Here is a 23,293-nt window from a genome sequence, read left to right on the forward strand (position 1 = left end):
TATTAAATGGCCTTCACTGAGCAAAGGGAACAATCTTCCTAATGGATCTTACTCTTCCTTCCTGAGTTCTTTCTAGATTTTTGCCTCTCAGGGAAAGGAGGGTTAGAAGATTGAGCAAATATCTTTTTGCAAAACATTTTTTCATATGGGAACCTTTTAGATTTTATCAATGTCCTTCCTTCTGCCTTCAGTGTACTTGTTTTTCGAGAGGTAAATATTGTGTACTGAAAAGGAGTGAGAAACATAAAGCCCTTGCTCTGTTCCTGACGAGGTGTGTATGACCAAAACTAAGCCCTTTGACTTTTCTGAGCCCTTATTTTCTCTACTGTAAAACAGAAATAATAATCCTTGTTATACCAGGGATCTTAGGGGCTCAAATAAAAAAATACGGAAAAGCTTTGGAAACAGAGGGAATATTATTTTTCTCTGTGAGGGAAAGAAAAAGGGATTTAGCATTTACTGAACATCCACCAAATACCAAGTACAACACTAAGCTCCTTCTGTACTAGGGCTTTTAATAAAGTAACCCCATGATATAGGCATCAGGCCCATTCAACAGGCAAATAAAGGAAGTGGTAGAGAGATTGAGTAACAGAGCTAGGGTTGCAGAGCTTGTTATTTGTAAAGATAGAATTCAGTTCAATTCTGTCTCTCTCTGAAGACAATGCTCAGCTTCCAGAAAGCGAGAATTATGCTTCTGGTAACACAGTGTAAAAATGCAAGAATTGAGAGTGAGTCAGCAAAAGCTTGAATTGTAACGCTGCCACTCAGTCAGTGTTGCCATGGGTAAGTTGCTTAAGTTCTCTCTGAAGTTTTGTTGTCTCATCTGAAAATGGGGAAGACTAGTGACTAACCCACACAGTTGTTGTGAAGATTTCTAGAAAAAAATGCATACATAGCACTTAGCAGGATACTCGTCGCAGGATTAGCATTCAATACACATCAGTTGTTATTGTTCTATCATTTAAGAAAAATTTGTTAGCAACCAGCTCAGTAAATGATCCAGGAAAATCTCATAATTCCTTATAATTTACTCCGAGTATTTTGAAGGTGAGGTAGATTTTATCACATACAACTAAACATTGACTAAAATGATTGGAGGTCAGCTGGGTGAGCTCAGATATATCAGATTAAAGACATAAATCCAATAAGATATATAGGAAAAAGATAAAGGTAATACAGAATGAATGAGGTTGGGAAAAAAGAAGGAATATTGCCAAATAAGACTAAATGGGCAATGCATAAATCTTAAAATTAAATATGTTGACTGACAGCTTAACCTATAGTCTACCTGGGTTACCCATTCATATGTTGTGTGACTTACATTATACCTTCTCAATGATATGAGACATAAGGTCTCCTCAATGAAAGCATTAAAAAGTCAATATTAAAATGCTAACTTCTAAATATATACTCCCCCTTATCTACTTAAAAACTTGTTTTAGGGCTTCCCTGGTGGCGCAGCGGTTGAGAATCTGCCTGCCAATGCAGGGGACACGGGTTCGAGCCCTGGTCTGGGAAGATCCCACATGCCGCAGAGCAAACTGGGCCCGTGAGCCACAATTACTGAGCCTGCGTGTCTGGAGCCTGTGCTCCGCAACAAGAGAGGCCGTGATAGTGAGAGGCCCGCGCACCGCGATGAAGAGTGGCCCCCGCCTGCCACAACTAGAGAAAGCCCTCGCACAGAAACGAAGACCCAACACAGCCACAAATAAATAAATAAATAAATAAATAAATTTAAAAGAGAAACCTTTCATTAAAAAAAAAATCAGACTTTAAAAAAAAACAAACAAAAAAAAACATTTTAAAAGGCTACAAAAACACGAGTGTGAGATTTTGTCCTTATGTTATGACTTTTATATCTGTTTAATTTATATTCTGAAAAACAATCTCAGTTTACAGATGACCCAAGGATCAGGGAGGTATAAGGGTTCATCTAAGAACAACAGGCCAACTTGGGTTTGAATATCGACTCCACTGATAGTTAGGCAAAGTTCTATGAACCTCTCCCTTCATCTGAAAGATGACAGTAATATCTTCAGTTTCTCACAGTTGTTGTGTAGATTAGGCGAGTTAATAGGAACAACTTTCCATCCCAGCTAGCACCCAGTAAGCAGTCATCGAAGTAAGTAATTTTCACTTAGTTTCCTTTTACGTATTTTAGAAAACATCTCTATTTATTAAGCGCCCACAAGGTTCTAAACTCACTCTTAGGTACTGGTGAAGCATAACACAGCTCCTGACCTTCAGGATTTCACAGACCAGCTAATCATTTCACTAAATTGACAGCACATCCTAGAATGGAGTGAACGTGGAGTGTAATGGAAAACAACATAGTTAAGTTGGTTAGGAGTCTAGGGGAGATGGGGAATAAGCAGACCAGGAAAAGCTACAGACAAAAAGAAATATCGTTGAGGCTGGATGGGCAGGGGTACCCAGAATTCCACAGAAAGACAGGGGAATAAAGGATTTTCCAGGCTCAGAGTAATGGTTTCAAGTAGAAAGACTTCCCCAGTGTAATGCTCTGGATCTCCTTCTCCATCCCCACAAGGAGAAGGAAGTTTTATGCTGGCTAAGTTTGTAAAAAGGAACTGGGGATGCTCAGCTCACTTATTCCTCTTGGGAACCGGCGAAGCTGCCTGAGCCTTGCGTTCTCTTTCGCTATAAGATAAGCTTAGCAAGGCAGACTGTGGCTTTGCAGAAGTTGGCAGTTTGGGGTATGGGGGTAAATCAAGTTCAGAGGATTTTGGTAAACCCATTTTACTGCCTGCCATAGCCATTTCCTCCAACCTAGCTTTTAGCAATAATAAATTTGATTTAAAAAAAATCTCTACCAGAATCTGGCACCTCTGTCTTATCTGGTTTTAATCTTAAAATTTTTAAAAGGTGTTAATTACTAAGCCTCCTCAAACTCGATAGAGAATGAAATTTGGAAACAAGAGAGTGCATAGTGTATTCAAAATGTGACACTATTTTTTCAGGAGAGTAATGTACTTAGGAAGGAAAATGGAGGAGAAATTGGTTTTAAGGTTTAAAGTTGGTCAGTCAGTGGGTTATGGGGCTTCTCTGTCACTTTAAGGAATTTGGACTGTATCCCATGTGCACTGTAGCACCACTGAAGGATTTTAAGCAGAATGACGAGACATTTTGTGGGAGGAGGGGGTATTAGAAATATTCTGACAGCTTGAAATGGATGGGTTTTGTAGTGCATTGGAGGCAAAAGGCCAGTTTAAAGACTGTTCCAATACTCCTGGTAAGATCCTTGTGAGTAGATTTAGTCCTTGCTTCACTATTGATTTCTAAATTCCCTTATAATCTAAGAAATATAAGACAGAAGGCCAACATACCTTACTTTGAAATCACAACTTTAAAACATCATAAAGGCCCAGGGCTGGGGGGAAGCGGTGCACAATGAGAGTTCCAATAAGAGGGATATGCTAAAGCTCAGCTGTTGCTGAGATGAAGAGATGATTATGTGACCAATCTAGAACTCATCAGAAATAATCACACCTAATTTAAAAAGCATTGTCTAAGAGACAAGCCAAATTTTACCAGTCATGCAATAGTTAGATGTTCTGCAGAAAAAAAAAGATACAAACCTCCTGTAAAATACCAGCTTCTCCCTCCCTCCCTGTACCAACATCATCACCATCAGAAAAAGAATATGCACATAATAGCACATATATAACAGACTAGGACATAAAGGGTTCAAGAAAGATACCACATGACATGATTCATCTAATGATGTAATCCTGTAACCAGATAGGAGGCAAGTTCTAGTGGATAGAGAGCAGCCCTGAAAAATCACAGCTGCCTGCCTAACTCTGGTCCAGGTTCATTTTGCTAAACAAGCACTCTGTTTTTAATTTATTGAGTAGTACGTGTTTATATCTTAAAGTTATTATGCATAAGTAAAAGTGGGTAACTTGAGCTAGCTTTTTGAAGAACATCTCTTGTTCTCTACTGTAGAAATAAGAGATGAAACTTAAGAATGCAATATCCTATTTCTTTATTCAGCAATTATTTATGAAGGACTTATTGAATGTCATCTATTGTGTGGGATAAGGGACAGATCCGTCCCCCATTCTGTTGGAGAGAACAACTGCACCAGACACACTGGACCCTGAGCTTGGGAGTGAGGGTTATCCTTAAATCATCTTCAATTGTCTTCCAAATTTCAAAGGAGGCTAAAAAGTTTTCCTCATTCCAGAATTTGACATCTTTACTCCCATTAAAAAAATTATGAAGTCTTAAGAAGTTAAAAAAAAATTAAACAGAGCTTCCAGAATATCTGTAAGTAAATTATTTTAAAAACTACATTGTTCCTACTTCATTCTCAAACCTATTCAATTTGCGGAGATCCATAATCATTATTTTTTCAGCTGTGTAGTGACCTAAATAAGTTTAGTTCTCTGACAACTTCATGCTTATCAGCCTCTCATAAGTCAAGTCAACATCAACAAATGCAGGCTTACATATGAACCTGTAGAGAACGATGAAAGGAGTGGCCCTTTGGGGTCAGACCTGAGTTCCAACCATAAATCTGGTCCTTGTTAGAGGTATGAACTAGGGCAAAGTTACTCTGCTTCTAAAAGTCCATTTGTTCATCTATAAAATGGGGATGAGACGACCTACCTTCCTGCATTATTTTGAAGGTTAAATTAAATTAAGATAATGGTATATAAGAAAAGCTTCACAAATGGTAGCTATTATCATAATTCATTATAATTATGTCATTCCCATGAAGCACATGGCAACATTGAATGCCAGGGCTATCAAAGGAATTAGAGATGTAGGGTCACACTGTTTTCTTTCTAATTCATGGCTGACTGTGCTAATTTTTACTGTCTTCTTTCCTGAGGGGCCTGATGTGGTCTCACCATCCTTCTCAGCACCGCGGTCCATATCGCCATCGTGAATCAATCTGAGTTGATGCAGTCAAATGTATAAATGTATAAATCATGGTTTTGTTTTTTTTTTTTTAACTATTCTAACTTCCTCCAGTTGAGAGATAGACCCTAACATTCTGAACCTTGGCTAGGGTGATTCAAAGAGTCCAGAGGAGCCCAGCTACAAGTACCCAGGTTTCCTGATCTCCAGTTCTGTATTTTTCCACTGCAGCACACTCACTCACTCACTCTCCTCTGAGTTATGAAATTCAAGTATGAGTCCAAATTGGAGGAGACAGATCACTTAACATAGCCTGTCACTATGTGATATCTGCTGAGGTATGAATTAAACCTCGGCCCTTGCAATATACAGTTACAGACTGATATGAAACAAGGAACTGTTTAGCAGACTATTCATGCACTCTGTCAAGGCCAGTGCTATCATGGGGTCGACAATACAGTAATTTTAGTGATGGGATAATGGACATTATGACAGGCTGCTGCCATGATAGCTACAGGCAGCTCATAATAGGAGGACACTTTCAGATACTATGAAATATGATTTATCAATTTCTACATCAATTTAGTCAATTGGTCTGGAATATATGAAGGGACTATCTGTTCCCACTGGCTGAAGTTTATTCCCAAAAATACGACTCATTCATTACTGTCTTGAAATAAAACTGAAGCTTAAAGAAAGAGTAACTCTTAGAAAAATGTTTGTTTGTTTTCCAAAAACACTCTTGAAATTTAATCAGCAAAATAACCAGCATCAACTCTTAAAAGATTCAGAATGAACAAGGGACACATACCTATGGCATCATTTTGTTACTTGAAGTTTCATGGCAGGAAACTGAGAGAGGATTCCATTTTAAATGGTCTCAATTTCCTATATCAATTCTCCTTCATATTTGGGGCAATTTCTAATAAACCCAATAAATGGTGTTCCAGGGATATACTCATGATTTCATAGCTCAACTGAAAAGTAAGAAATAAAAGGGGGCAAGGAGACCATAGGCTTCAACCATATACTCTAAGAAATTAAAATAGTTTTCTTTAGGGTCAAATGATTACTTTATGTCCTCCTTGGTATCCCATTCAAACTCTCTTTACCTGGTTACCTTCCTAGGTAAATGATATTCATCATCCAACATATTAAATTGTATTAAATTTCAAATATCTTTCTCATGAAAGTATTAGAGAGAGGGGTCAAGGCCAGAGCTGAAGAGGAAGAGGAGGGTCAACATCAGATATTTGGTGAGCCATGATCTACTGCCTTGTGGTCAATATCTGGGGACTTTATTAAGATACCCTTCCAATTTCCAACTTAAACATGAGGTAAATTATGATCTCCCTAATAAGATCAAAACTCAGCCACACAAGGTAAGCTTAAAGGAATGAAAGAACATCCAGGCCAGCAGACCTGATGACTACATTTTCCTCTCTAAAGAAAAAACTGTATCAACCAGAAGTTTGGGATGAGGTTTGGGGTCAAGAAGGAAAGCAAAGTAAAAGGGAAGTCAGATAGTCAAGCTTTGTCCATCAATCTAGGACCTTACTGGTGGGAAGGAATCTGGACATCTGAGTTAAAATAATTAACAAATTTTGAAGATGGTTTGACCCCCAAAGAAAGAAGTTCAATACCTGGAAGTTACCTTTGACTTCTTAGCTGCCTCATTTTGGTATATTCTGGCTCAAATAAACCCACACTAGTTAATCCATCTTCTTGCTCTATATCCAAAATATATCCTCAATTCATACAGTGGATCTCCACAACCACTGCTGCTCAGTCAAGTCATCACAATCTCTCCCTTGAAAGTACTGCTGTATAGCATTCTAACTAGTTTCCCCTCCTTCCATAGCTCATCTCACTATGTACATTAGATCATGTCATGTCCTTATTTAAAATAACCCAATGGCTTCTTGTTGAACTTTGAATAAAATTCAGACTCACTTCCACAGTCTCCAAAGTCTACATGACCTGGCCTTACCTCACTCTCCAACCTCCATTCCTGTCCTTCTTCCCCATATTCTCTTTTTCCACACTAGGCTTCTTCTGTTGCAGGAACGTATCAAAGTTGTTCCTACCCTAGGGTCCTTGAACATGCTGTTATTTTATTTGTGACATCACCTGAAGATTGTCCCCTTTCCACCTTCATCTTTTAAATATCAATTCAAGTGTCTCCTCCTTACTAAGACCTTCTCTTACTTTACTGTCTTATCCAAAGAAGTCTCACTTCCACCAGCCTATCCGCCATATCACATTGCTCTGGTTTATTTATTTTTTTATAGTATGTCACCATCTGAAGTAGTCTTATTTGTTTGTTAATTTTATGTATTTCTCAATATAAGCTCCAAATCTTGCCAACTGTACTTATTGCTATATTTTCAACTTTCTAGAATAGGTCTGAACATCAACAGATGATCAATATATCTTTGTGAATGAATAAACAGATGAATTTTATGAACATGGGTGTTTCAGTTCATCTGACAATTATATTTTTCACTGAAATAAATGATTTTGTCATAATGTGATGTCATGTATATTTTAGCCAATCTGAGTCAGCTTCTTAGTCCCAATTCCCTCTAGATACTTATCAGAATGGCTATCTGGGATTTAAGAGAGACAAAAATAGGATAGAGGGACCTGATCACAGTATTACCTAAAGAAGTACCCCACCAGCATGCCTTGCCTAACACAACTCTATTTCCTCTTTACCAATTTTTAAAGATACCATTCCTTCAACCATTCAAAAAATATGTCAGGCCCTATCCTAGCAGGAAAGATGCAGAAATAAATAAGGCATGGATTGTGCTCTCCCAAAGCTTCCAATATGGTAAATGAAGCAGAAGTGTAAGCAATCACAATGCTAAGTGAAAAGTAGGAGCACAGAGAAAGAGAAGCTTAAAGAAGATAACATTTGAGATGATCCTTGAATGATGAATGAAATTTTACCAAACACAGAAACAGGGAGGGTCATTATAGACAGAGTGAGACATAGAAAATATTTGGCAGGAGACTGCGTGGTGGCTTCAGGGAATCAGGGAATAGTGAATGGTGGGGTGTGACCAGAATACAATAGGAGTGGCTGGAGATAGGGTTGGTAATGCAGGTTGGGGCCAAACTGAAGACAACTTCTAATGCTTTGCTAGGGAAACAAGTTTTATTTTGTAAACTAGTGTTTGGCTAACTATGTTTTATGAGATACTGGTAAACATGAATCCGTGAAAAAGAGATTTCATCATCACACACATTTAAGAAATGCTCTGCACACTCTACTTGCCTTTAGGAGATATAAAACCCCAAAGGCTTTGAAAAATCCTATAATAAAAAATAAACAACTGTTTAACATGTTATCCAATATAAACCACCCATTAACATTTCCAGACATACTAGCCTTCTCCAGAAGTTAGAGTACATTTAAAGTGAAGCACTACCTTTAAGTGATCTGGAGTTGTTAAATTATTTAAATCAATGAATGTTACGAATGGAACTGAGTGTAGAGATAAATTTGGCAACAAAAACACTTAGAATGGATGGAAGGAATATGGGAGGCCACTGATGTTTGCAGATATCTTATGTGAATGATAATGCACATCTATACTCAAGCACCGAGAGTGTGAATGTAAATTGGGAAAATATTTGAGACACTCTAAGATAGAATTCTATATCAACTAGTCATCAATTAATTAGGGATCGCCCTGGGTGTAGAAAGGTGATGAAGCTAACGATGACTTCCTGATACTCTAACATGGTAAACTGAGTGAATTGTAAAACAGGTTTGAGAGCAGTGCGGGGTAGGAAAGAAGAAGAGTAATGAAAAATGGGCTGAAGCTTCTGCACAAAAAGGGATGAGGATCATAATGTCAACTGTTACCTGTTTTTGACTCAATTCTTGGAAAAATAATAACTATAAGCCTACAAGGAACTTCCAATTATGCTAGGCTCTTTCATAAACTCAAGAGTTTCTGTCCTTAGTCTACTTACAATCCTCAACCTATTTTTCTGTCACCTTTCCATTCAGTCCTTTGAAAATGATGTTCTCTCTTATACTAGAAAAGAGCTGCCCTCACATTACTGATATGTTGGCTTCATATTTTTTTTTTTTTTTTCTAGAATGGCCAGAAGGTGCTTAGTTTTGATAAGGGAGTCCATAGAGTTGTTGCATATGGAAGTTTAATTCTAAATATTGGTATCAGCAATGTAATAATGGTGTGGTTTTACAGGATACAATTTCATACAATCATTCTAAGATATTATGGTTGACTTTCAGGGGCAGTCAACCTGCATTTTCCTGCCTGCATTTAAAGACATGTGGATCCAACTCAACCTTGACTATGTCTATATACAAATTTCATAAAATTCTTAACCGTATATAAACATACTATAAAATAGGCAGGAAATTTCCAGAATATTTCCCTTCTCCATCTGATCAGTTAGATCACTCTTCCTCTTCAACATCTCTTCCTGTCAATTTAATGACCATACTGCACTCCTCAGCAAATTCTCTGTTTACACAGTCAGATGGTCTGTCTACTTCTATCTGTTGTACTAATTACCTTTTCATCTGTCATTCAATTCAATCTTGCTCACCTACAGCAACGTGAATAAAAGAGCATTCAGCTCTTTTCCTTCTAGAGAACAGACACAAGGAAGAGTTACAGTGACAGGAGAAAAAGGGGCGTAAATCACTAATGAAGATGATTAAGAACTACACTGCTATATTTAGGGTAGGTGGAAATTTCTCTTACCAGGTCTTTTATTAATTTTATTTTATTTTTGGCTGCATTGGGTCTTCGTTGCTGTGCACAGGCTTTCTCTAGTTGCCGTGAGTGAGGGTACTCTTCGTTGTGGTGCACGGGCTTCTCATGACGGTGGCTTCTCTTGTTGTGGAGCATGGGCTCTAGGCATGCAGACTTCAGTAGTTGTGGCACACAGGCTCTAGAGCACAGAGTCAGTAGTTGTGGCACACGGGCTTAGCTGCTCTGCGGTATGTGGGATCTTCCCGGACCAGGGATCGAACCTGTGTCCCCTGCATTGGCAGGCGGATTCTTAACCACTGCGCCACCAGGGAAGTCCCTTATCAGAACTTTTAAACAGAAACTACTCACTTATTTGTATATATATCCTTCCTTCCTTCTTTCCTTCCTTCCTTGCATCCATCCTATCATCCATCCAGTCAACAAATTAAGCATGTATTAAATTACCAACTGGGTATTATCATTATGCTAGGTGTTATAGAAGATGCCATAATAGTGTCCAAAATTGGCTGCAATCACACGAAAAGTATTCATCTTCATTAACTAATAAAAGCAAATTTAAAAAGCAACAGCATGCAATTTTTAGCTTACCAAATTTATAAATGATTTTTATAAAGAAAGAACCATCAAGAGTACAGGAGGAAAGACATGTTCACACACTCCCGGAATGGGAGGACTATACATGTGTAAAGTCCTTTTAGAAGCAATTTGGCAATTAACTCTAAGCTCTATGGGGCAGGAATCAATCTCTTTTGTTTTCCATTATGTCCCCATTGATTAACACAGTGTTTTGGCATCTGGGAACTGTTCAATAATTAATTGTTGAATAAAAATCGACTGAACAACAACGTTATAAGCCTAAAAAAATTTACACCCTTCACTCACTGATTCCTTTCCTGAAAATATATCCTAATGAGAAAACTGATCAGAGGTTAATGTACACCAAAACTTACTTCAGTATTGTTTATATTAATTATTTAACCTAAATGTCCAACAATATGAGTTTCTGTAGAAACAGTAATATTTGGCAGTCATTAAAATTATGTCAAAAAGAAAAATATTTTACTAACAGAAAAATGTTCATAATTAATGTTAATGTAAAAGAAGCAATACAGTTTTATATTCTTAACTTCCCACTAGCAGACACATATAACCAATACTTTATATTTAGGTACATCTGTGAGCTCACGTTAATATATTACATTTTTTTTTCTGAAGATACACATGCAGAGACAATTGAAGAAACTAAAAAGATAGCAAAATACTAACTGTGGTTACCTCTAGGTGGAATTATAGCTATTTTAATATTTTTCAAACATATCTTTAGCTTATAATATTTTTTACCATAAACTTGTATTATTTCTACATCAAAACCAAACAGTAAAATTATTTTTAAAAAGTAATATAAATGCTCACTTTTAAACTAAGAGAATTTATGATTATCCACTTAGATTTTATTTTTATTTAAAAAAACTTCAAGTTGAAAACAGAATAAAAAATACATACACTGCAAGTATCTTCCTCTTAATTTTGCTGTGAAAGTGCTCTAAAAATATAAAGTCTTAAAAAAAACCCAAAACATTGCAATGAAGTGCAATAATATGTGTGATGGAAAACAAATAAAATAGATCAGAGAAATGAATGATCAGTATATAAACAGAATCAAAAAGCATTTTCTAAGATTGCCTTCCCAGTCTGGCAAAGGCAGATATATTTGCTAATCACTCTAAAATGTAATATAAATCTAGGAATTTTTATATAATTTTAAACTTAGTGCATTTTTAAACTACTTATTGAAGAACTATAACAATGTTGACCACTAACTAAATAGCACAGCCTATCAGAATAAAGTGCAAATGTGTTCAATTATGGATTTTTAATGTGGTACTGCCAACTACTATACTCTGAGCACTTATATTTAATTACGAAAATGAAGGAGAAAAAAGGTCATGTAATCTACAATAGACTGTACAGAAACTAATTATAAAATAATAGTTCACGACATTATTTCAACCTTCTAGAGAGCAAGTGACTCCTAAATTAGACAAAGAAACTGTGTAGAATCAGATTTTATTTCTCTGATTGTCCTCTCAAAGTGCAGTTCAGTACCTTCCATCACTGAACAGCATGACCCACTTGAATGCAGAATATAATTTCTGAACAGTGATTCCCATATTTTAACAGCACCACCAAAAAGAAGAATCTGAGTCAAACTAAAAACAAGACAAATATGCAAAGCAATAAATCTGTGCTAACAACTTTTTATTACAATCTGTTTGTTATTAAATAGAGCTACTTTAAGGACAGAAGATGTCACTCTTGATCTTAAGGCACTTGTATAATGAGTAATAATAATAATAAATCAAATTAGAAACTTACGTACCTTTACGTACAAGGCCCCGTGCTAATATTCATTCAGAAATCAACAACACTTAGTTGACTGATTGCTACATGCTGGGTCACCGGGAAAACAAGGGTAAATAAACAGATTGTGTTCTAATTGAATTCAGCTTAGAGAAGCAGATAGATACTTATTCATAACTGTGATACAATGTGATAGGTGAAGTGTGCATGGTGCCCAGCTAGACATAAAGGTAGACAAGACATAGTCTTTTCTCTCCACAGCCACCAATGCAGCTGAGAAGTCAGGGTCCAAAAACAGAACTTAATAGTGATACTACAAAATTGTCACAAAGAGATGACTGGACAGCTGGTGACTATGAGTTAGGCATATGAGGAATCTTTCACTCTCTAATCAGGAGACCGAGAAGGAAGCAACTAACCACAATGCCAGGTAATGTGCTAACTGTGCAGGACACCACATTAAGTAGAGGTTTTAGGAGCTAAAACGGACTGGAAAGGATTAGAGAGGAGGGTGCTTAAACCAGACTTTTAAGTAACATATAGGCTTTGTTAAGCAGAATGGGACATTCCATCAGAAGGAAATAGAAAGCTGAGAGTCTAGTGCAGAGGTTGGCAAACTTTTTCTGTAAAGAGCCAGATAGAAAATATTTTAGGACTCTCTGGCCCTACAGTCTGTATTACAACTACTTAACTTTGCAATTGCAGTACCAAAATAGCCATAGATAATGTGTAAACAAATGAGCATGGCTGTGCTCCAATAAAGCTTTCTTTATAAATAGTATAATCAGGATTTCATATAATTTTTCACAAAATTATATTAAATATTATTATTCTTATTTTCTTCAACGATTAAAAATATTTAAAAAAATTCTTGGCTCAGAGGCTATACAAAAACAGGTAGCAAGTTGGATTTGACCCGTAGGCTATACTTTCCTGACTCCTGGTCTAGTTAGAAGGCAAGCTAAATACACACACATAACAATACACATAACAATTTCAAATATCTAACCAGTGTTCTCAATTCTACACAGCCTTTCCATTTTATAATACATGTTTTGTAATACCCTCTTTTCTCCATCTGAAATGAAATTCATGGATAATACAACTGCCTACACATTTTTAAATAATGCCTTAACTGAAGTAAAAGAAGAAATAAAAAGAAAGTACTTTATGTTAAGATAGTATGTTTTCAATACGGCAATCTGTGAGCCCAACTATACTAGAAAATGTAATAAAGTAGTCACATGCTTACGTGTACTTATAACGAATAAATTTAGATTTAAGTGGAATAAAGAGACCAGATATCATATCTGCAAGAGACACAGGAAAAGTGAAAGAGTAGACATATGAAGAGTAGACACATATGAAAATTAAGTGTTGGAAGAAGTAATAATGGTTCATTTGTATATAATAAGAGAGCAAAGGAAATACTTTAGTTGAAATATACATAATCTAACAAGATTGCTGATAAAGCGGAGAAAGTAAAAGTGTCATATTTTTGCAAATAAACTTATAACTTAGTGTCAAAATAATTACTTATAATTTAGTGTCAAAATAATTCCCTGCTTTATATGGGGCAGACCGGTGAGGAAGTTTATCTATCTATCTATGTATCTATCTATCTATCTATCTATCTATCTATCTATCTATCTATCATCATCATCACCTCTCTATCCCTATTCGGAATTACCCCTCATGTAAAGATAGACATTTGATTTGACTTCTAGCGCTTCAATAGATCTTGGGACTCTGTCCTTTGATAAAAAATGAGGACTAGAGAACCCCAGCCACCTAAGAGCCTACAGGGAAACTGAGTATAGATGACCTTTGGAACAATATCAGAGTAATACTGAAAACAACAGAAAACTCTAAAATAAATAATTTCACATAATTTTCACAAAATAGATTTCTTATAGTGTGATAACATTTTAAAAATAAATATAAGGTATGGCAATCAAATAAAATAATTTTTAAAACAATCTTATTGAAATTTGGTGAACTATTTGTATTTCAAGTGCTGCTACCAATTTAAAATATTTGGTTCTATGTCTATTAAAAGGACCTCAAGTCTCTTCAATTACATATTTGCAGGTGACATTTACAAATGTGAACTGATACAGGAGAGGTGTATCGACGACATAAATACCAGGAGCAGCAATATTGCTCAAGATAGGGATTTTCCAAACTGGGAACCAACTCCTGATAAAATTCCTAACAGAACAAAGTACAATGATCCCTTGATTTACATAGGAGTTACATTTCTAGAATATCAAATGATTATTAAATCCTTACAGAAAATACTTTGTTTATAAAACTGAATTTTATTTTAGGTTTAGAAAATTAAAAATAAAAAAAACCTTCATGAGGGGCTTCCCTGGTGGCGCAGTGGTTGAGAATCTGCCTGCCAATGCAGGGGACACGGGTTCGAGCCCTGGTCTGGGAAGATCCCACATGCCGCGGAGCAACTAGGCCCGTGAGCCACAATTACTGAGCCTGCGCGTCTGGAGCCTGTGCTCCGCAACAGGAGAGGCCGCGATAGTGAGAGGCCAGCGCACCACGATGAAGAGTGGCCCCCGCTCGCCGCAACTAGAGAAAAGCCCGCGCACAGAAACGAAGACCCAACACAGCCAAACATAAATAAATAAATAAATAAAAGTGCTTTTAAAAAAAACACAAAAAAATTCATGAATATGAAGTGAAATGTTAAAAACTGTGCAGTTAACGGGGTCATTCTTCATTGTTCAGGACTGCTCGGCACATTATAGTGCATTTAGCATGCCTGGCCCCCTTCTCCTAATGCCAGCATCACCTCCCAGTCATTATCAATACATAAGTCCCTCCATGCATTTGTAAAATGATTTCTAATGGCTCGTCTCTCTCCTTATCTCCTTGGGGACTGCTGGTCTGAATTATAAGAATGTAAAAATTAGGTTTATGTAATTTTTTGTATAATGCCCAACACTGCATTATCAACAAATTGTAGGCTTAATAATTTTCTTGTCAGTAATTATGCTTCGTGAAGAGGAGCACATAAGGCAAAAGAGAGGGAAAGCTGCCTGAAGCAGTAAAAAGAATTCTGAGTTCAAAGACACTGGCCAATTCTGCCACAAACTGAATGACCTTGGGCAAGTCTTTTTAACTTTTCTAGGCTTCAGGTTCTCCTTTGGAAAATATACTAGATGACCTCTAAATTCCCATCCAGCTCTGACATAATTATAAAATATCTATCTATCTATCTATCTATATATGTATATGCCTTTGGGAAATTAAAGGAATGAAAGTAGAGAATGGAGAATAAAATCAGGTGATGCTACATTTGTAACAGATCAGACAATATCAAAAAGAAAACCCCCAAATGAAGAAGAAGGCCAATGGAGATGGTGGTATTAAAGGGAGGTATTTGATTCTTGGCATAATAGATGCATAGGTAGGTAGACAATGTGTATGAGATTCACATCCATTCAGCAATGTGAGATGATGCTCTTGGACTTACGAAAGACAAACTCTACATGTACTTTTATTTTGTACTTATATTAAGTTTAAAATACATGGTTCCTGATTCCTTACCATAAATGTTGCAAGATTAAATCCAATTTGCAAATAACCACCGATGATGGGGTCTTTCTAAGAGCAAGTATCTTATTCTGGTATCAGTGCTGTGGGAGTCTACTCCACTGCTTCAGATCAGCGTAGTTGTTAACCTCGATCACAGAGCAAAGGGCTCTTTAAGGGCTCAACCAACTCAGGGTTCCTGAGACCAGAAAATGAAGTAGAATGGGGGAATCTGGGATTCTGCCAGGAGGTGTCAGTCCTCCCAACCATGTAAAACACTCCAATTCCTTAAGGAAATTTCCTGTTAAATTAAAGAATTAAAGAGGTCTCTGAGGGTATTCTCCCTTCCAGTGTACCTCAAACAGGCCTTTCCGTAAGATGTGGTGGAAAGGTTAAGGAGTCCGATAGAACTTTATTTGAAACTAGTTCTGCCTTTATCAGTTGTGCCCTCGTGAGCAAGTTACTCTTAGCCTCAGTTGCCATATCTGAAAAATGGGAATTATATAATCACTCTTTTACTGTTGTTGGAAGAATTCCAAGTAATGATTAATGTAAAGACCCTAGCACAGGGCTTTACACATTGTGGGTGTTGAGAGTATTCGATAAATACTGTCACCTTTGCTCTTTTCTTTTCCACCCTCTGTACTTTGTCTCTCCTGCCCTGCCTTAGAAAGAAGGCTCTGCTGATGTCAGCACCCAGAAGCAGGGGTGCCAGGAGTGTTGACCTACTGGCTTCAGATCTGCCCAAGGCATGCTCAGTGCTTTTATTCCTTCTGTGATACCTCTTATTCTCTTATGTTTCCCTTGCCTGGAGGCTGCTGGTGTTTTCCAGAGACTAAAAAGTCTTATTCTTCCTTAGTAAGGGACCCTCTATGGAAGGAATCAGTAGAAGCAGCCACAGAGTTAAAACAAACTGTTAGATCTTTCTAACCAGACAAACGCTGAGCCTGAGATTTCAGCCTAGGGCAACCCTACTTCTTGGACTAAAAAATCCTCTGCACTCAAGTTCCTGTAAACTGCTATTTCTGGAGGAGCTGTAGAGGGACTGTTAGGGAAGATTTACAGAGTTTGGCTAAATACTTCAAATGTAGTTTTTCTAGCAGTATGTACCGAGAAAATCTAACATCACCCACCTCTGAATGCAAGCTTATGAAAATGCTAGTTTATCAATACAAGTCTATTTTACATGATTTTTTTCCCTTAGTGTACACCATTGTAAACCTCTGAGAACCCTGAAGGAGAAAATGACACCCCACCATCACGTGGTACTGTGCCAAGTGTTTCTCAACAGTTGCCTGGCCTAACCTTCATCACTCTAAGCGAGGCATCAGAAAATTCAGTGGACAAACTAGAAACTCTAATGAAGGACCACAATACTGATAATTAATTCGATGAATAATACGTTCTTCAGGTTAAAAAACACAATTTGGATATCACTAGTCATCATAAATACCATTTTTTAAATTGAACAATTCCTGTGTCCTAAGTGCCATGCTTGGCTCTTTAGATAGAGTACTTTCAATTCTTATTACACTTTTCTGCCACATGATTGTATCATTCTAAGTTTTACAGAGGGGCAGATGAGTCTTAAAGAGGTTAAGCAAGTGAGATCACACAGAGCTAGTAAGTTCAAACTTTGGATTATCTGGCTCTAAAGCATAAATCCTTTCCAAAGTGTGTCTCATTCATTAATGGATGTCAGGTGACAGAGCCACAGAATATTAGCTTTGGAAGGGATACAGAGGTTCATTTAGGAAAATCAGTTTTCTTAGAAACAGAGAAACTGAGGCCTAGAAGGGTTCCTTAACCATGAAGCCTAACACAGAGTGTGGCAGAACCCTCGAATCCTACGGTGGCTCAGTGCTGCTGACTCAGCAGTCTTCACCAAGGCCCACCAGGCTTTCTGTGACCGATCCCTTGCCCATCTCTCCATGGGCAGACAGAAATAAGAGCAGTTCTACACAGACACCAGGGTGTTACATGTGTTTCTGTTTTTGTTATTTTTGCCCCCAAAGCCTATCTCTCTTGGCCGACTTGATAAACACACATTTTTTCAAGATTCAATTCACTTCCATCCAAGTATCACTACCTCTACAAAGTCTTCACTAATTCACCTCTCTTCTCTTCCCAGAAAAACAGTTAAAATGAATTAAGGAATAGGTTAACAGAAGCCAAATTTTATTGTGGATTTATGATTCATACATTCATCCATTCCACAAATATTTATTGAGTCTCTGCTATATGTAAGCACTGTGCTAACTGCTTTATATGTATTATGTCAATCATTCCTCACCATAATCCTATGAGTTAAGTACTATTTTTATCCTAATTTTACAAAACAGGAAATGTAGGCATAAAGAGATACAGTATCTTTTCTTAAAAAAAAAAAAAAGGATGTTTTTGTCTTACTCCTTTGTGGTCCCTTTATATCCTGAATACACATTTACTATGGAATTTGCAGCACTCCATGGAACTTTGTTTCACTTCCAAATTTTGATTTATGACGCTGTTATTCTGTGTATATAATGATATATTTGCTAAGTATCGTATACTATTGTAGGTCGTAAGCTCCATAATGGTAGAGGTGGTATCTACTTTGTTTCCTATTATATCCACAGGGCCTGACAGAGTGGTATATAGTAGGTACTCAGGAAATGATAGTTGAATAAAGAAATGAAGAATGAATGAATGAATGAAGAACAAATGCATAGAACCCTGGTCTCCGAGTCTTCACTCTCTGTGCTGCCTCCCCAGACCAGTCTGCACTGGGCAGAAATGCCGCATAAGCAGCGATGGACATGTTCTTTTGGGTTTTTTTTTCCCCCAAGGCCGATACTATTATCTTGGATGTGCATTCTAGAACTCACTTCTGGACACTATAATTTTCCATTTTCTTACCTATTATTATGGTTATATTAATTCTACAGATCCAAACGGAATGAAAACTTATTTGAGAAGGGACAGGAGCTGTTTTTTATTCCTGCTGAGGAATAACATAACGACAAAGTCTTGTTAGTACAGAGCACCCCCAAATAACAGGAGTTTGGCAAAGAGCCTTGGGAGGAACTCGAGTCATTACCGTGGCCCTGTATTATAGCAGCCGGAAATCACACTGCTGATTTCCACGTAACACAGCAACTATCTCCAAAGGCAAGATCCCAGCTCCCAGACACTTAATAGCCCTCAGGCACGTTCTGTACCACATATGGGTCCCTAGGCAACTCTAAAACATGCACTTTCCTTCTTTCTGCTTTATCAAGGAGTCTAAGGTTTACTATCATTAGCCTCTATCTTTTATTATACAATATTTCACAGGATATCTTCAGTTAATTTAAGGGACAAAAATGGTATCCAAAAATTCTCAAAACAGACTTAGTTTTAATGGACACATATTCATACACACACACTCTTGTTTCTGTGATAGTTTACATGGGCATATAGTACATACACATATCTGTATATTTCAAATATTAGACATATTTTATAGATGTATATGTAAATGAATACAGATATATATATATATACATAGAACAGCATTTTCAAGTACCTATCAGAAGTAAAGGCAACATACTTTACAGAGAGAAAAAACATTATAAGAACAGCTAGTAATTTCTAGGAGAGAAAAGAATAATATAGAACTTTAATTTTTATATGTGTATATGTATATGCATGTATATATATATGTATAATTATATACACATGAAAATATGTTAATACATGCAAGTAGATATTATAGAGATATTTAAATATATATCTCTATATTAATATAGAGATACTTAAATATATATCTCTATATTAATATAGAGATATTTAAATACATATATATATATATATATGCACATATGCATATACAGACACATTAAAAATTATTCAACATAATATATTTGAAAGTGCACGGGAGTGGAATGAAGAGAGATTGATCAATCTAGTATAGCACATTTTTAGGACTAAGATGGTAAAAGGGTGGAAGAGTCAGTTGATAGAAGAGTGTCACAACACTGAAGATCCTAAAAGATATGGTATTGGTTCTCTGCTATTTGGGGAGTAACTGTTCTTAGCAAGTAATAAAGTACATGTGAATAAGAGAGAAAAATGTAGAGAAATGTGTATACAAAAGAATAATGGGAGATAGTGGCTGCCTCATTTCATTGCCTTCTCATATGTCACTGGATCTTTAATTATCAGTGCAGTGTCTATTTCAATCTTTAAAGCATTAAATGGCTATAAATTTAAGCAAGTAGGAGGCTGACTTTGTTAAAAACCAAGGAAGGGAAAAGTTTCCCTTGGTTGATGAAGAATGTACCAAGATTTTTTGAGCGTAGTTATTATAATATAGTATTAGAGATTTTGGTTTGAGCAATGATGAAAAGTTTATTACATCTTAGATAAAAAGAATTGTAAAAATAAAGCATGTTTGCGTATTCTACTCTGTGCAAAATCCATAAGCTAGATGTGTTTGCCTTCTCTGCCTGTGTAAGCCTTGAGAATTTAACATAATCAATAAGGAGATATAGGCTAAAGACGTTTAAATACATGTGTTTGTTAAAGAATAGGGACTTCATAATTTTTGACTGTCTCTTCAGTTTGGAATTCATGTTAACTTTAAAAAATAACTGAGTTTCCAAACATCAGGCTCCACTTCAAGGTGAACTAGTTTAATTCTAAAATGACAATATAGTCTTGATTTAAATCAAGATGCTGAAATGCATGATATTAATGCCTCAAAAGCCATATATAAGGCTATGTATATGTAGCATTAAGATCTAGTGATATATACTTACAAGTACTTTAAAAAAAACTAATAGTAAAATTGGAATGTTCTCTACACCTCTCAGATCATAACATTTTACTCATGATCAATACCCACTTCTTAATTATGCTAAAATCATATTAAAATCAAGAGAGGATTTTTTTCTGCAAACACAGATTTTTCTCTTTTTAGTGAATTTTTATGAACGGAGTTCTATATTTATGACAATGATTACAGGTGCCTTTTATTTATATTTTATAGCATTTACAGGAAGTTGTTTTCCCTCTTCTGGATGGAGACAGGAAAAAATGAGCCAATTTCGTTTCTGGTACAATGCTAGTAGTTTGGGGCAAGAATAAGCTAGGAATCAAATTAAGGGACTCTGCACATCTGCTTCAGAAATATGTTACAGGGGAATACGAGTTATACTTTTTAATATAAATAACCTTACTGCTTCTATGAATAAATGAAAGGTTTCATTATTTTATTCTGAGTGTAATTGTCCTCTAGCTTGCTTCCAATTGTATTCCTTTTGTTTATAAAATGAATTATTTAGTACAAACACATTTTCTTCTCCATCACTGAAAAGGTATACAGCATTATAAGAGTAAAATTAGAATAGGATACTTTAAATCGCTGCTTTCCATAGCTGAAGAAATAAATGGGTTTTTTTTATCTTTAAAGAGATGGAAAGTATCTGATTAAAGTTCATTTTCTCTTTCTTCCTTAAAAACAAGACAAAACTCTAGGCTAGGCAGAATAGAAAAAGTTAACAATGATTAGAAGTAAAAGTGCTGCTAAAGTCTATGATACAGAATAGTAAAATCATCTGAGGACTAGAGAAGTTGAATTTGGGGAAAAGTCACTGAAAGAAACTGAGCACAGCATCCCTTGACTTTCACAGGCCACACAAAGGTGTGAGCCCACAAACACCTGTGAAAATTACAGGATTTCCTGGCCTACCATTTACCAAACAGGCGTACCCAGTCAGCAAGGAGGACTCAGCAAAGTTTCCAAACCATACTAGCCTTCCCCAGCGTGCTCTCAGTTTCTTCCAATACTCACGGGAAAGTCACAAGGAAAAGGCTCACCTGTGCTGGGCTGAACCAGCCATGTGGGCAGGCACAATGCTCCCCACAAGTCCCTTTGCCCTTGGTGCTCGTCTTGTGGGAGCTTTTCCGCACACTGTCCCACAAGGTGACCAGCTTGGTCCTGTTTGAAGCTGGGCCCCCAGGTCCCGAGGAGGGCATAGTCTGAGAATTGTACCCGAGCCCCTGAGGACTCCTCTGCCAGCCACAAGCGCAGTGGGCATCCCTGATCAGTGTGGGTGCGTTCCTGCCGGCATCCATCCCATCGGACCCCCGGCTGCAGCTGTGTTGCTTGGTGAGGTATGCATTCATACTGCACTGATGCCTACTCTTGTCTTTGGTCAGCTCTGCACAGGAATGTCTCCTCCCTCACACCCCTTTCTTCCAGGCAGTTGTAAAAGTCTTTTTTTTTTTTTTTTTTTCCTCTCTCGTGGTTCCCTCAGTATCTTTGACAGCTGCTATGGCAGTGCATCGTGGGAGCAGCTCCGCACAGCATTATCTGCGGGCTGGTAGCTCTTTGTCAATAGATGACTCAACTCACAGAGCAACTTGACAGTATCCCTGCTCTAGGCAGAAGCAATCAATGCTCCACACAGCTGGGCTACAAGACTGTACACTGTTACAAACCCTTTTTGGATGGAGCCCCACAGTAAAGCATACTCTTCGCAATTTGGCATTCTGGCTATTCCCTCTCTAGCTGATCCCCACGCAAAATACAGACCTCAGGAAAGAGAGCTTCTTATCAGGCTAGCAGGACCCTTCTTTCCAGAAAGAAGGCTGAAACAATATAGCGTAAGCAATGCAAAATGATGGGGAAGTTAACCTGTGAAAGAATTTCCAACATTTACAGGAATCACTTATTTAGAGAGGGGTTTGCCAAGACACAGACCAAATCATGAGGTAACTAAATAAGAGCATCAGTATTAACTCTAAAGAACATTGATTCATTCAGAAAAATCACTTAGATCACAGCCTTATACCAGAGTGCTTTAAAGTTTGGAAGTTTGTTTTAGAACATGATTATATATTATAGTCCAGACATATATTATTTATGCTATGAACAATTATTAATTCTTTCTGATTCAAAAATAAAGCAATTTCCAAAGTTCCAAACTGATGGGTTGGCTTATTTTAACACAGTGTTTTTCCTTACCCCAAATTATTCTGAGGATTTCCTTTCAAATACTTTACCACAACAAATACATTCACCACAGAGAGAGTCTGCATTTTAAAGTGAAAGACATCTAATTCTGCCATCCAGTATTTTGGTTTCCAAAGACAGAATTTTCAAATTCTTTCACTAAAAAACGAGTGAAATCTATCCAATTTAAAGCAATTGCCTTCCAAAGAGGACATGATTGTTTTAAATTTTAAATTTTAGTATGTTTTCAGAAGACATGCATAGTGTTTTCAGGAAAGGGAAAGGCTAATTACTACAGCACTTAGAATTTTTATTCTGTTTGAAACTTTCCATATCTATTGCCAAAATGCCTATCCCTATCACATATCCCTAAGGAAAGAATTTTGGTTTGATTGGGAAGCAAACTGCCATCTATGCAGCACCAAACAAGTGTGATATAATCCCATGATATAGTTACTCTATTTATAGACCATCAGGTGCCACCAGACCCACTTTCGCAGTGGACTAACCAGGTGCTGGGGCAGTGTAGACCTCATTTCTATCTGAGTTGACAAGGTTCTTGTTTCAAAAGCCATGATTACAACATATTCTACATTTCAACACTAGGACTCCCTGGATAAATCACTGTTATATATAAAAGTCCTGAAAGGGAGGAGCAGGATTTTCTCTTTTCGTGTATCCGCATGAAAGAGACCTTTCCCAAATTCTGTGCAAGGGGTTGATATAAGTACCTTGCCTGGCACAGTAA

General features: G+C 36.9%; 1 protein-coding gene across 12 annotated transcripts in view; it reads right to left on the reverse strand.

Moving 5' to 3' along the window:
* The window catches only part of DLG2 (discs large MAGUK scaffold protein 2), a 1,232,045-nt gene that overhangs the window by 812,837 nt on the left and 395,915 nt on the right, over nt 1–23,293 (reverse strand). For 8 of the 12 annotated variants that reach the window (XM_057552554.1, XM_057552553.1, XM_057552551.1 and 5 more), the window contains exon 1: nt 21,408–21,836. The exons of the other annotated variants lie outside the window; for them this stretch is intronic. In XM_057552554.1, the coding sequence (XP_057408537.1) occupies nt 21,408–21,716 (309 nt within the window). In that variant the 5' untranslated portion in view covers nt 21,717–21,836. Of the gene's footprint in view, nt 1–21,407; nt 21,837–23,293 lie in introns of those variants that run through there. 12 annotated transcript variants of the gene reach the window in all.

Source organism: Balaenoptera acutorostrata, chromosome 9 (assembly GCF_949987535.1).
Source record: "Balaenoptera acutorostrata chromosome 9, mBalAcu1.1, whole genome shotgun sequence".
Lineage (NCBI taxonomy): Eukaryota > Metazoa > Chordata > Mammalia > Artiodactyla > Balaenopteridae > Balaenoptera > Balaenoptera acutorostrata.